The sequence below is a fragment of the Scaptodrosophila lebanonensis genome, unplaced genomic scaffold (genome assembly GCF_003285725.1).
Source record: "Scaptodrosophila lebanonensis strain 11010-0011.00,11010-0021.00 unplaced genomic scaffold, SlebRS2 tig00000043-arrow-pilon, whole genome shotgun sequence".
NCBI classification, from domain to species: Eukaryota; Metazoa; Arthropoda; class Insecta; order Diptera; family Drosophilidae; genus Scaptodrosophila; species Scaptodrosophila lebanonensis.
In genome coordinates this window covers 14363507-14377222 of record NW_022060545.1, presented here as the reverse complement: position 1 = coordinate 14377222, position 13716 = coordinate 14363507, and the positions used below count along the sequence as shown (strand labels likewise).

Genomic DNA, 13716 nt, shown 5'->3' with positions numbered 1-13716 from the left:
TAAATTTAATTTATTAATTTAATGTTCCTTAAATGTTTGGGCCGTTTACACATTTAACTCATGAAATAAATATCCAATGATTTCTAACTTATTTATATTTATGCCCTGTATCCTAAGGAATTGCCTTAATTTTTGTAACAGTATTGATACACCGAGGAGATGAGCTGCAACTGCCGCTAAATCATATATTTTTCCTACTACTTGTCTCATTTGTGATTCCTGGTAAGCTACTATATGTAAACTAAGCAATAATTTCTGGAATATTTAGAGTGATATTTGGTTAAAAAAGGAGGCGCGATGCAATCGTGGTTAGACTACTTCTTAATTTTCTGGCTCTTTTAATATTAAATACTGATATAAATTCCATAGAAACATGATCTCAATATTGTATTTATAAAACCGTGAAGAACATACACATGCAAATATTTTTATCTGCATGCATATCTGAGGAGACACAAAATATACATGTTGTATGTTTTCCAGCTCTTGCGGTTTGATCAAGCGAAGTGACCACGAGTGCAGTTACTATATAAGTAAGGAACAAATACGATGTCAACTGCATATGAGGTTAATGTCACTGTCACCGCAGCCGGGAATCCCCACCCACTCGACCACTTGCCAGCCTGCTGTATCGCCCCCCTTTCCATCAGCCCCCTTTAACACGTTTTAAAACAGACGGAGCCACTGGCTCCGCACTCCTTTGAACAAAAGTGCAATGTTGTTTGTGGTCAAAAATAAAGATACAGCCAGTCAGGGCCTGCCAAACATGAGTCCCGGCTTGTGCGGTGTGCAGACAAGAAGGCTACCCGCCGACTATTCTGCTACTCTTTCCACCCACCATCACCCCCTCCTGGTCAACAATTTACAGACGGACAGGCATGGTTGCCCACATTTTACGCAATTTTGCACGGCAGTTTATGAAATTGCCAAGAAAGCAGCGAGGCAAATCAATGGACAGCTAAGAGCACAAAAGCACAAACAAAACAAACCTCGGACAAAGACCCAGCAAAGTGTACTGTCGGACAACAAAGTACAGTGGGTCGAGATCAGAATACAGACCGATTTTATTAAAAAATATTAATTATAGTGAATAGAAAAGGCATCACTAAAAGTCCCCAAGTATTCGAACTTTTCCGCTTTCTGTAGGACTTTTTATATTAACTTGATATATCAGCGAATGAAAATATGATTTTAAAAGCAAAAACAATTACTTATTATTTAATGCGTAGGACTTCGCATTTTCTTTCATGACATTAAATATAAAGAACAAATAAAGTGTTTATTGGTAGCTTACGTCTAGTACTACATGAACCTTGTATTAACTGACTGCTTCTTAAAAACAAATAATTTAATTATTTAAGTGACTGAACGCCGAAATACCTTTTAAAAATCAGTTCAAATTAATTAGCAGGCACAGAAAAATATCTTTCTTGCAAATGAGAACATATTACAGGGGATAGGCTACAATGAACTGTGCATGGCGACAATCTCTTCATTTATAGATTTCATTTCCACCTTTTCTGCAAAAATGGAAACTCTTTATGGTAGCATAATTAATTGTGGATAAGAACTTAAGAACACAGGTAAAAGGGTCCTTACCGGCCCCCTTTAAAATTTGTTTGAAATCCCGTATCCGAGTCACTGTGCAGCGTTGGTAAGGAGCAGATTTCAGGGCAAACAAAAATGCCATTTATTTGTTAATTTACGCATGCAACATCAAATATACGAAGTCGACAAAGGGCGCAGGTGTGCAAGGATGTGTATGGGTGGGTAGATCTCAGTAGGTATGGGTTTGTGGGTGTGTGTCTGATGGACACAGAACTCATCGCTCTGGAAACCCTTGTAAATGGGGAATGCGATGCGTTTTTAAGCCGCTTGTTTGTCGGTTTTGTAATCCGCTGCCGCTTCGTTGACTTGACTGCTACGTCTAGTTTATTAGCCCCATCGCAGCTAATGACTCCCACACACACTGGCCCAACCCTCGCCTGCCCAGAAAAAACAACAGCAGCACCAACAACACCAATGAGCACAACTCTCAACTTTACCGCTTTTGATTAAATAAACCGTGTGGCGGGCCCAGCGGCTTGCGCTTTTCTATAAACCGTTTGTTTGTACTCTCTGAGCTTCCCTTTTTGTTGTACGCTTCAATTGTTGTTGCCATTGTAGCTGCTGTTGCTGCCACTTCTGTTATTATTGTTCCCTTTATGTTTACTTTAGCCATACATATTTTGCCTTTGCCTTGCTTTGCTTACATTGTTTTTAACTTGTTGCCCAGAGTTGTTGTTACTGTTGCTGCATTTTTTTTATAATTTACATTGGCATTGTATAAATATTTAAACAAAAGTAGCATCTGTGCCTTTGACACGCCTCTACGCCCTGCCAACAACGCAGATATTGCCCAGTGATTTATGCCGCAACACTAAGAAAAATTTGTAAATAAAGGAGTTCCATTTAAAAGAAATTGTTATTTGGATCTTGATGGGGAATTAGCAAACACGCAAATCCAATTAAATGAGACAATACGGAAAACTTGGGTCTGGGCTTTAAATATTTATGCATTGTGTAGAATGATACACGAAACGAAAGACAAAATCTTGTTTGCTTTTATTTATTTATTTATCCTTATACTTATAGACTTTTGAAGATTTTTTATAGCTACTGCTGTTTCTTAGTATCTTTTAATACATATAAGTATATAGTAATATAGTAAATTCGTGTACTACTTTTTGTGGGGGGGGGGGGGGGGGGGGGGAGCCTTGGCCCCTTGAAGCTCAAAATACTTCGAAACTCAAAATACTTTTCTCGAAGTTGAATAAATAGTTATTGTAAGGATTCGGATTCACCATAAATTAAAGCAATACTCCCTGAATTGCAAACAATAAACAAGTATGGCTATCATCCGTGACTAGCCCTTTTTATTTTAAAGGCAAATAACCGACAAATAAGATATCAAAATTGGGAGAAATTCACGACATATCTGGTCCATAATTAAAAAGTGTTAAAAGATTACTTGTAAAAGCACTTTAAAAGAAATTTGAAACAAATAAATCAAGGACAAATTTCCATTATTAACGCTTGAAGTGCAAGTTCCGCAACCACCTTGTACCCCAAATTTTGGAAAAGATTTTTTTCTTAAATTTCGAAGAGATGTCGATTTTTCCTTTGCAAAGCACCAACAATAACAACAGCTGAAGGCATAGCTTAGGCAAAAATTACATATATGGCTATAACTTCTTTAACTGAGTGAAATGGAGCCAAATTCTGAAATAGAAATTTTGTGGGTATTCATTTAGGGCATCTTGGACTAAAATTGGGTGTTTGTAGTAGTTATGGTCTTCGAGATGTAGATGATTATACGAACGGCATTTTAATTTAATTAACTTTATTTATTTATTTAAAGTGTATATCAAGTGTATATAGTCTTTGCAATAGATACTCAATGGATAGAAATATAGAAATGCCTCAAATTATGTTATGCCTATAGGAAAATCGTGAAAGCCCCATAGCACACTGTGCTTCAAAGAGACATTTAAACCGTTTTTTCTGTTGTTATTTGCACACAAGTATGTACATATGTACTATATGATGTTTGTATGGTGCAATCAGAAAATTATATGTACAATAGGGTAATTCTATAGTTGCTTAACACGTTATCATCAGCAATTGGAATCTGAAATTGGAAATTTTCAGTTAAACTGTCACCTTTATGGTAGTGAAAAAAAAAAAAAAAATGTGGAGAAGCTGAAGTCGGATGCCCAGATTTTGAATTACTATACTCTGTACCTAGTGTAGAGTAAATATATAAATTTTAAAAATTAACAAAAGTGGATCGTAGGTCGACGCGTCTTAGCAATGATATAAATAATTTGTGGGGTCTGCCACGCGTATTAAAAAAATGTTCCGTTTTTTAACTTGCAAATATAAAATTGTATTTTTTGGTATTTTGCAATGTTCGTCAATTTAAAAAATTGAACAAATTTGATGATATAAATTAATTAAAAACTTATTTTAAATTTAATTGATAAGCCAAGCTGTGTATCTTAAAGCCATACAGGCGTGGAACAAATTGCTTAGTAGGAGGACTAGGGCGATACTCTGGACGAACCATGAAAAACATATGTGGAAATCCAGTACCAAAGTAGGCACCATCAGTGTTGTGGAATCGGGCCGATTCAGGTGTATAGACATCAACGCATCTCGGACAGTAGTTCTTCACCATTGCCTCACACGGAGTATCGGACAGTCCCAAGGGCAACATCGGCTGATTATCACAGTAGACTCGTGGACAGTATCCAAAATCTCCCATTTTATATTTATCCAGCATTTGATCGATGCCACGATTCGTTAAAATATATCTAGCGTGTATGAGGCCATAGAGCATCTCAGCCGACTGATCTGTTACATCAGTCTCGAACTCGTCCTTGGGCTCCAAGTCCAATATTATGCCTAAGGCTTCCCTGTAGTTGGGCACCACTTCGCTTAACCCAATCAAGTTGAACTTATCCTCAATGTAGTCTTCGTCAATTTTGCAAAAGAACTCATTGCCACGAATGCCGCAGAACCACGACATCCAGGAGACTTCATCGGTGCTGCTCATTTTGTTTGACATGCGTTCACTCTGCAAAACACGTTTACCGATTGGAAACGTTTGGTCATCAGGAAAATAGGCACATTATTTTATCACTGTAATCACTTCTATAATGCTAATATTATTGTGCTATTACCTTACGCTCTAGATTAGTTGAATGTTAATACATTAACAAAATTGTGTGTGAATTGTAGATTATGTCAAAAAAATGCCTACTTTGACATTTTACTTATGGTGCAAGTGGTGGGTTGTAGTGCTGGACGAAACATCGATACATCGATGCTATGATCGTTTTTTTAGGCATCGATGTTTTATTCTCGATGTTCGATGTTCTTAACCTGTCGACCACTGAATTTTTATTATTGTTTCTTATACTTTCTTTAGTGTTTGTTATATTCTTTGAATTTGTGAAAATATCGTTTGTTTTGAAACCTTTTGTATTTAGTACAAAAAATCGTAGCTTTTTAAATAATATGACAAAATTAAATGCAGTTCCCTATGTTTAAACATCAACAAAACATTTTTATAAATTCGTTCATATAAGTTCGATGCATCGATAAGTCGATGTTCTTCCCCGAAAAACATCGATGTTTCTCCAGCTCTAATGGGTTGTCGTGGTGACAGCCCGATATGTATTACCTATCGATATCGGTATCAGCGAAAATGTCAAATAAAAATCACGCATGTTTGTTGCGATTCCATGCAAAGTCTTTAACCGCTATTGTATCAATTTTTGTATACGCTTTATAGATAGAGCACATCTTTTACCAATTTTTTTTCAGTTCTTGACTTTTAAAGACAAAAAAGGGATAAAAAGGTTTAAGAATAAGGTTACGATGAAATGCTCACCGCTGTTTTTTTTTACTCAAATGTTATTTATACATGTTTTTTATACATAACATAGTATGGACTGCTTCAGATAGGATCAGGCCTATCTCATCATATAATTATATCTTACCAATCCACTGTATGTGAACAATCATTGCAAAAAGAGCACCATAATCGTTACATTATATTTTGCTTTACTTGGTGTTGCGTCTATGATTGGCGGCCCTTATCAGATACTACTTCAGGAAATTTTATTGACTCTGTTTAAAGCGGAGCTTGCAACTTCCAAAAAAGCCTGTGCTCGACTGTTATCTGAAATTTCTGAATAGAACACGTGCTAAGAAAAAATCAAATAATATGAAAAGATCATTGCTATGAAACTATTATTAGAATACTATAGAAATACGTCGTATCGATACAAATTCGTGTGGTTTGTTGTAACACTAATGTAATATTTTACCAGTATTCATTTTGGAGCTCTAGCCTACCTGGATCTGCAACGTGTTTCTTTTGAACTTAAAACGAGTAACTTCGACTATTGGATATTTTTCAAAGCAGCAAGTAGTCATTTAAATGGTATACTAGATTAGAGTAAACGAATGCAACTCCCTGAAGGTAATTTGACAGGATTTTATTTATTTATTTATCAACAAACAATGTTGTCACTGTAAATAAAACAAAATCCATTCAATAAAAAACTTTAAGTAAATAAAATTCAATAGTAAAAAAGCATATACAATTACAATAATATCTAATAATTAATCAGACTCGGTGGGAGAATTTTATTTGCCAAACAGCCTATACCCTGATTCCCAGCACAGAGTAGTATGTGAGACGTTGTTAGAACTAACCAAAGAGAATTAGAGATGAAAAATTAACAAGTGGAAAAGCTAAAGTAGATTAAGAATAAATATAGAAATTTAAAAAAATAAAAAAAAATAAAATTGTAATATTACAAAAAAGTTTGTTGATCGATACCCTGATGATCGATATACCCTGATTCCCAGCACAGAGTAGTATGTGAGTCGTTGTTAGAACTAACCAAAGAGAATTAGAGATGAAAAACAAGTAGAAAAGCTAAAGTAGATTAAGAATAATTATAGAAATTTAAAAAAATAGAAAAAAATAAAATTTTAATATTACAAAAAAGTTTGTTGATCGACTTTGCATTTAGATTACATTTATGTCTATAGCTTCATTTCAAATTTATCTCTTTTTAAAAAATTGGCACACAAACACATAATTGCTAGCTGGAGGTATATTCTAATTTTAAAAATTACGTGAGTTATGGAATTTCAAAATGTCTTGCTGCATAGTGCAGTGCTTAGTTTGGGCACAGATTACATATATGGCTATAACTTCCTTCAAAATTCACCTATGTTGAAACTCAAACAAACATTATCACTAAAAACCATACATTTTGGCCAAATTTGAGTCAAAACGTCCAAGATATACGGGAGTTATGGAAATCAAAACACAATACTCGCACCGCACCACATAGGATATACAAAGTCATCCAAAAAGCCATGACATGCAAAACGTACATGAACTGATTGGCCATACACAAATTTAACCATATTTCTTCCAGTGTATTGCTGATTTTCTCGTGAATAGAGCTGGCAGGCAATAGCAGTGACCGTAGAGGCAAGTGGTTCGAGTAGTGCGTTTTGCCGCGTCTTGTTTGTGCAAATGCTTTTTAAACAATTGCATGCCAGCGGCAGCACGGATCCCCAGAGATTAACGTGACTAGCACATCAGCGGGGGCTCTGAGTGTGAATATGTACGAGTATGTGTGTACTCGTATGTGTGGGTGCGTGTGTGATAACATGTTAGATAATCCAATTAATATGCACACAGAGGCAAAGCCAACAGCAACAACAATGGCCAACTAACTGCTGCCAACAGCCGCCTGCCACCATTTTGAATTTTTGTTAACCGGAAGCTTGTACGTCCGCTTGGTAAGCAGAAGAAAAGTAAGCGCGCAAAGAGCTTGGCATGCAAACAAATGAAATAGAAGCAGAAACGGCTGTGGCAGTGGCAGTGGCTCTGGAGGTAACTGCGTTGTTCAAACATTCATGAACTGTGCCCAGTGGTGGCAGCGACTGCAGGAGCCAACATGTAGGCAGGTTTGTTCTTCCTATCCGGCGAAAGTAGTAAGCTTCCCTTGGGACGCATACAAGCAGCGCCTCACACCAAAACGCACATACACTGCGCTTCATCAGGTTAGCGCCCCCCTTTGTGTTCTCACTTAATGTTGAATATTTTATAAGCCATATGAAATAGAGTCTTATAATTTTTATTCATTAAACTTTTATCTATCCTTTTTAAGAAAAAACAGCAACAGCACCTGTAACATTTTGCAAAAGGTTTTTTTAAATTTTTTTATTAAAGTATACAAAAATAGCGTGGCTTAAATTTGGTCATCAGGATAGCGCCCCCTACACTAAATTCATTTTTTTTTCAATTTTTGAGCTACAAAAGTTTGTCATAATGTATTTATTTTATTCTTTAAATATTTTTAAGCAAAATTAATAGTGTGTAGTCCCGCCTTTGTTAACAATAACTTCATAGATTCGATTGGGTATTGAATCATACAGTTTTCCAATGTTATTTAAGGAAATGGTGGACCAAGCGTGTTTTATGCCTTCGATTAACTCCTCCTTTGTTTTATATTGTTTTCCGGACTCGTACACTTTTCTAGCCAACCATCCCCAGACGTTCTCAATGATATTTAGATCAGGCGAGTATGGTGGCCACTCAAGGATATCTACTTTTTGGCTTTGAATCCACGTTTTTACGATTCGGGCTGTGTGGATTGGAGCATTATCGTGCTGGAACCGCCATACCAGATTTCTTAATGTAGGGAAACGCAGTTTTTAGAACGCTGGTGTAGTTTTCCGCATTCATCCGTGGCGTTAAAAACTGCAGTTCGCACGTGCCATAGTAGGATACGGCACCCCACACCATCACACCCCCCACTCGGCTATGGAGGCGGGCCAAATGATGCTCATCCTTACGGAGATCGTGGAAATAATAATTATAGCCATCGGGCCCTTCCAAATTAAATTTCTTTTCGTCTGAAAAGACCACATAGCGCCACTCAGAAGTCCACGACATGTGCGCGCGAGCAAAATTTAAGCGCATTTCTTTTCGCACCTTATTAAGTGGAGGTTTCTTTTTCAGTTTTTGTCTTTGTAAGTGTGAAGCTCCCTTTATAACTCTTTGGACCGTTGATAAGCTCGCCTTAACACCAGTTTTTTCTCTTATATGGGCGGAAGAGTCGTGCGAGTTTGAGGCTTCTCGTAGTATGGCTCTTCTGTCTGCTTGTGAAACTACTTTTTTCTTGCCGCCTTTGAAGTTATTTCCATAACCCTTTTTATTTCGAAGGAAACTGGAAATCGTTTTTCTATGTCTTCCTATTTTTTCTGAAATTTTATGTATTGATAGCCCAGACTCAGAGTAAGCTTCAATTTTTGATTTTTCCTCAGCTGATAAGACTGTTCTTTTTCCCATACTGAGCCTCAATTAAAACGAACAAATCAATTAAGTAACAACAAAAATTTGGTGTCCGTACGTGCCAAATTAAGCGAGATAACTAAAATTGTATTTGGGGGCGCTAATCTGATGACGCAAAATAAGTGCAAGCTTTTTCGTCGAAAATAAAACAAATCAACAAAATCATATAACGGTTCTTCTGTCGGGCTTCATTTTTTTCTCAGGGAGAGCACATAACTGTATCGTAAACACACAAAAATAATACGAAGTTTCAAGCAAATGAAAAAGAGTTATGACCAATAACAAATAAATACGTTGGGGGGCGCTAACCTGATGACGCGCAGTGTACATCTTACATGCATACCTACACCAACGCAACGGGTACACATTAAGTTGTCCACATGTATGGCTCAACATACTCTCTCGTAACTATATAAGTAGAAACAATGCTCACCTGCGCGGCGGCGCACTGCATAAAACTAATTTGCGGTTTGGCAATTATGCAGTAAGTTGCCTTCCTTCCAACTCCTAATTTCTTCATTTGCCCGCATGAGCTTGTTCTCGAATGCAAATACAGCAGCAACGACTTCATCTGCTCGCCTCTTGCCAGGAATATGATTCCTTAGTTTTGAGCCGGCCCCTTGTCACCATTCAAATTAGTGGTGGGTGCGTGACCTCACTCATCCTTAGAATAATTCAAGCTAATATGCACCCAGCTCTTAAATACTATGCCAGATATATATAAAACTGCAAAGATACAAAAGACAAAGCTATTTACCCAATGCGAATGAATAAGACAAGTTTCATTTTCACAAGTTTCATTCCCATAACTACTACTAATTTAAATTAATAATTACTTATCAAATATACTTACTATATCAGAATAGCATTTTCCAATTCCTGTCATAAACCAGCTTTAATTTGTTCGTATTTAGGGACCAATCAAAAAATTCGGATCCCCTATAGTAAACTATTTTATTATTATAAAACAACGTTTCTTTCGTGATTCGAGGAGCACCATCAAGCACTTTATAAGCACTTTTAATTATTTTTATTCTTGTTTGGCTAATGATTACTAAAAGTTTATGATATCGAATATTTAAAAGCTAACTTTATCTTGGAGGTCTAATTAAATATGTTGACGCAGGCCTGGGTTTTCCTTCGGATGAATGAGAAGCGACAACGAATGATGCTATCATGAGCAACGGTCAGTTTCAAGTTGTAGCCAGCGACTGACTTTATTTTACACTTTTGCTTATGTCTAGTTTATTCTATGTCATGTGTTGCATTATACATGTTGCTTATCATTAAGATGTTGCTTGTGGCTAATACGTACATGTTGCTTATATTCTACTTTGCTTAATACAAAGTAAATGGAGCCAAAAACATACTAAAAGCGAGAAAGTTTGTTGTTTTTAAAATGAAAGTGTTAAAGACAAAATAATATTTCCATTTACATATTTCTTTGCCTTGGTGTCTCATATCTAGAATTTGTCACGAAACCATATCTAATCGGAAGCATAAAGTTCGGTCAATGTTGCAAATACGGGAAGTGGGCAACAAGGGAGTGAACAACCGTCAACATAATGTGTTCGCCCAAAAGCACGCGCGGTAGTCAACAGAAAAACTTTGCTTATTATAACTAAAACTGTTGTGGGCTAGGAGATAGCTATCCATATTTTAATGGTCGCATCCCATCCGAGGAAATGACGGAAGCACACGCGGCAATGGAAAGCCGCACACGTATCGTAGAAGCCGAAACTTTTTATTAGTGTCGAAAAAGAAATCAGAGCTCGAGACTGGAGTGTTTAGAGTGGTTGACTGGCGGTTGACTGCTGACGCCTGAGTGCTGACTGACACGATGCGTATGATTAATATGCCACACACGTCTGACGCCACATATTGATTTTTAAATAAGATGACGCCACAAAGTGGGCCTATGCCCCCATCTTTGTCACCGCCCAGTGCACATCAATAAACTTCCGTCTTCTTTTTTTTTTGGCAAAAATCAACAACGAAATTATATAATTTGCAATGTAATCAGCAAACTTTAAATGTAAGCCACAAAAACCAACTGTGATTGGAGCTGCTCGAACACAGCGCGTATGAGTAATGCCCGCCTGCCGGATTACTCGTTCGTGAAAGCCGCAAAAAGTGCCGCACACGTTCACACACTTATGTACACTCGAACTTCCATAAAGGGGGCAGTGGCAGCAGAAAAAGCGACAGTCATGCCACCGCATGCAACACAAAGCATTGAAAGACTTAGACCCAAGCACTTTGACAAATGAAACATGTCGTAAGGGACCAGGGGAACGGGAGGGTGGGGATTCCTGGAGCCGCCCAAGAGTTTAGCCGAGTTATAAAATGGCGCAGGGGCCGCGTCGCCACGGTTTTAATGCCATTGATGGCTTATTTCAGGTTTACGACTTTATTTGTGTTACCAACCTAGCCGACTTGGTAGTCGTCGGCGTAGTCGTCGTCACCATCGTCCCGTCTCATCAGCCCAACATTCACTCACGTTGGTAACTTTTGACTATGGAAGTGGCAAAAAAACACACTGTTGCCGCCTTCCCTCTGCATGCTTGAGTGGTTTTTAGGCGCAGTGGTTGTTGTTATTCCTATTTTATTGCAATGAAAATTCCACGCTTTTTATTGTAACTTCATGAAAGTCAGCGCTGCATGAAGCGACAACGCCCGCTGCCAGCCATTGAACTGTAAAGGCTTTTTATGCATATCCTCGAAGGTAAGCGTGCATATGTATGTTTGGATATGATATAGCAGTCGCTAACTAAAACGAATTGCATTTTCAGAATCAGACAACATATGCATGAAGCAAAAGTCTTCAACGATTTGGAAAGCACACGAGCTTTTTACTGTCAGTGAAATATTCATTATCCGATATAACGACCGACTAAAGAAAACACAAACGGCAGATATTTAGGCTAAGATATGAAATGTTAACTATAACTCTGTCTTTAAATGTTTTGAAAGAAATAATAAAAATAAAACATTAAAAGTTTTAAAATTTAAACGAAATTTGTAAACAATTTGCAAAACATATTTTGCAATCCGGCCATGTCTACGCGTTTTAAGATCGTGTTTTTTCTTTCAAATTCTACAAAGGGCTACGTTGAATACTTGTATACTGTACACTTTTGTTTTTACGAGACATTAACATAATAATAATAAATATTTAATTGGCTTTTTGTTAATTGAACATGTAAGATATGAAACTATATATAACTCGGTTAGTAAAATATAATCAATAAAACATTCTATTACTTAACAAAAATAAAATAAATTTAGCTTTATTGGCTTTTAGTCAAATGTCATCAAACCACAATCAAGTAGCACATGCCACAATAGTCGCATAGACGATGCAAAATTCCCCGACTAGTGCAATTTTTTTACGAACTTGCATAACTGGGTTCCAATTAAATGAACACGTTACGCATATAATGGAATAATGGAATTCCCCTTTCATTTGAATGAGTTTTGCATTCATTTTTTCATTAGAAGCAGAAAGGACTAACACGATAGGAGAAGACCATTAAAATCCTTAAAAAGACGACGCATTCGTAATCAAATAAGATCACGATATTGGACTCTCTTCCTTCCACAGCTTTAACTTGCATTTAGGCAATTTTAACTGTATTTAAATAAATATATATGTATATAAATGTAAACTGTTTCAGCTCATCTGTCCGGCTGGCGGCCGTGCAACAGCATGTTGCATGTTGCCCAGCCTCAGAGCTGTTTTTTGAAACAACAAATTTTTATTGTCAGCATGCTTCTTTTTTATGTTTTATACATGCAGCAACAGCCGCGTACTGTTCCATCCCCTTCGCCGAGCATTGATCCAACTAAAAAGGCTCTTGTGTGATGAACGCGGCCTGCGCATTGACATTGCCGGCTGTCTGGCCCCCTTTCTGTCTCTGCGCCTGGCAGGTGGGATGCCCACGTTTGTCTAGCGTGCTGCTGGCGTTAAATAAAATATCGCTCTATAAAAATACAAGTAGTCAGACTCGCGGGGGCAATGGATCAGACAGGCACCCTTGCCGCAGCCGTTGCAGCATCGATTAAGCGTGTCTAACGTGTGGCATACGAGTCCCAACCCTTTGCTGGCATACGCACCACATTTACGGGGGTGGGGAAAGGAGGAGGAGAAGAGGCTACACATATTGGTAACATATTTTTGGACATTATTACAATGCTTTTATTTTTTCTGCCTACCAATTTCAGACCCTTTGGCTTTACGAGTGCCACTTGCGCCAACTCCGATGCCCGTCGATTTGAGTTTATGTTTGGGTTGAAAGTGCATGTGTGGCTGCCGTTTTTATAGACACTTCAACATATTCAAGTTCGCAGCGTGTTTTGAATGTGTTTTGGGTGATCCCCCCATTGCCAACCCTGCCACAACCACCTTAGTAAAGTGGTAAATGCATTTTATTTGCTGCATGATATTTTTTTCCAAAAAATTGTTTTCAACAACAGCAACAATCTGAGAGTGCCCTAATAATTTAATGGAAGCCAATGTACGGACATAAAATGGGTTATTAAGTAGAAAATTAAGAGCGAGGGAAAGATATTGAAATGAAGCTATAAAATATATAAATTTATTTATGCCCTGCTTTAATGAAAGTCGGTGGTGCAGCACCATCCTCTCTTACATTTCTGAGTACCTTGGCAAATTAACTGCCACTCCCAATCCGGAGCAGCTCAAACCGAATTTCATGCTTAAGCTCTGTAAAATTAAAATTTAATTGAAGCCTACATTTCAGCGTTTTCAGCTCCTCGAAACA

General features: G+C 37.4%; 1 protein-coding gene across 1 annotated transcript; it reads right to left on the bottom strand.

Moving 5' to 3' along the window:
- Positions 1 to 3995: 3995 nt before the first annotated feature.
- Positions 3996 to 4770, bottom strand: LOC115622733 (casein kinase II subunit beta-like). Its single transcript, XM_030516773.1, has 2 exons — positions 4725 to 4770; positions 3996 to 4618 (listed from the first exon to the last, which is right to left on the bottom strand). Exon 2 carries the CDS (start codon positions 4607 to 4609, stop codon positions 4004 to 4006), a length of 606 nt encoding a protein of 201 aa, XP_030372633.1. The 5' UTR covers positions 4610 to 4618; positions 4725 to 4770; the 3' UTR covers positions 3996 to 4003.
- Positions 4771 to 13716: the final 8946 nt, after the last annotated feature.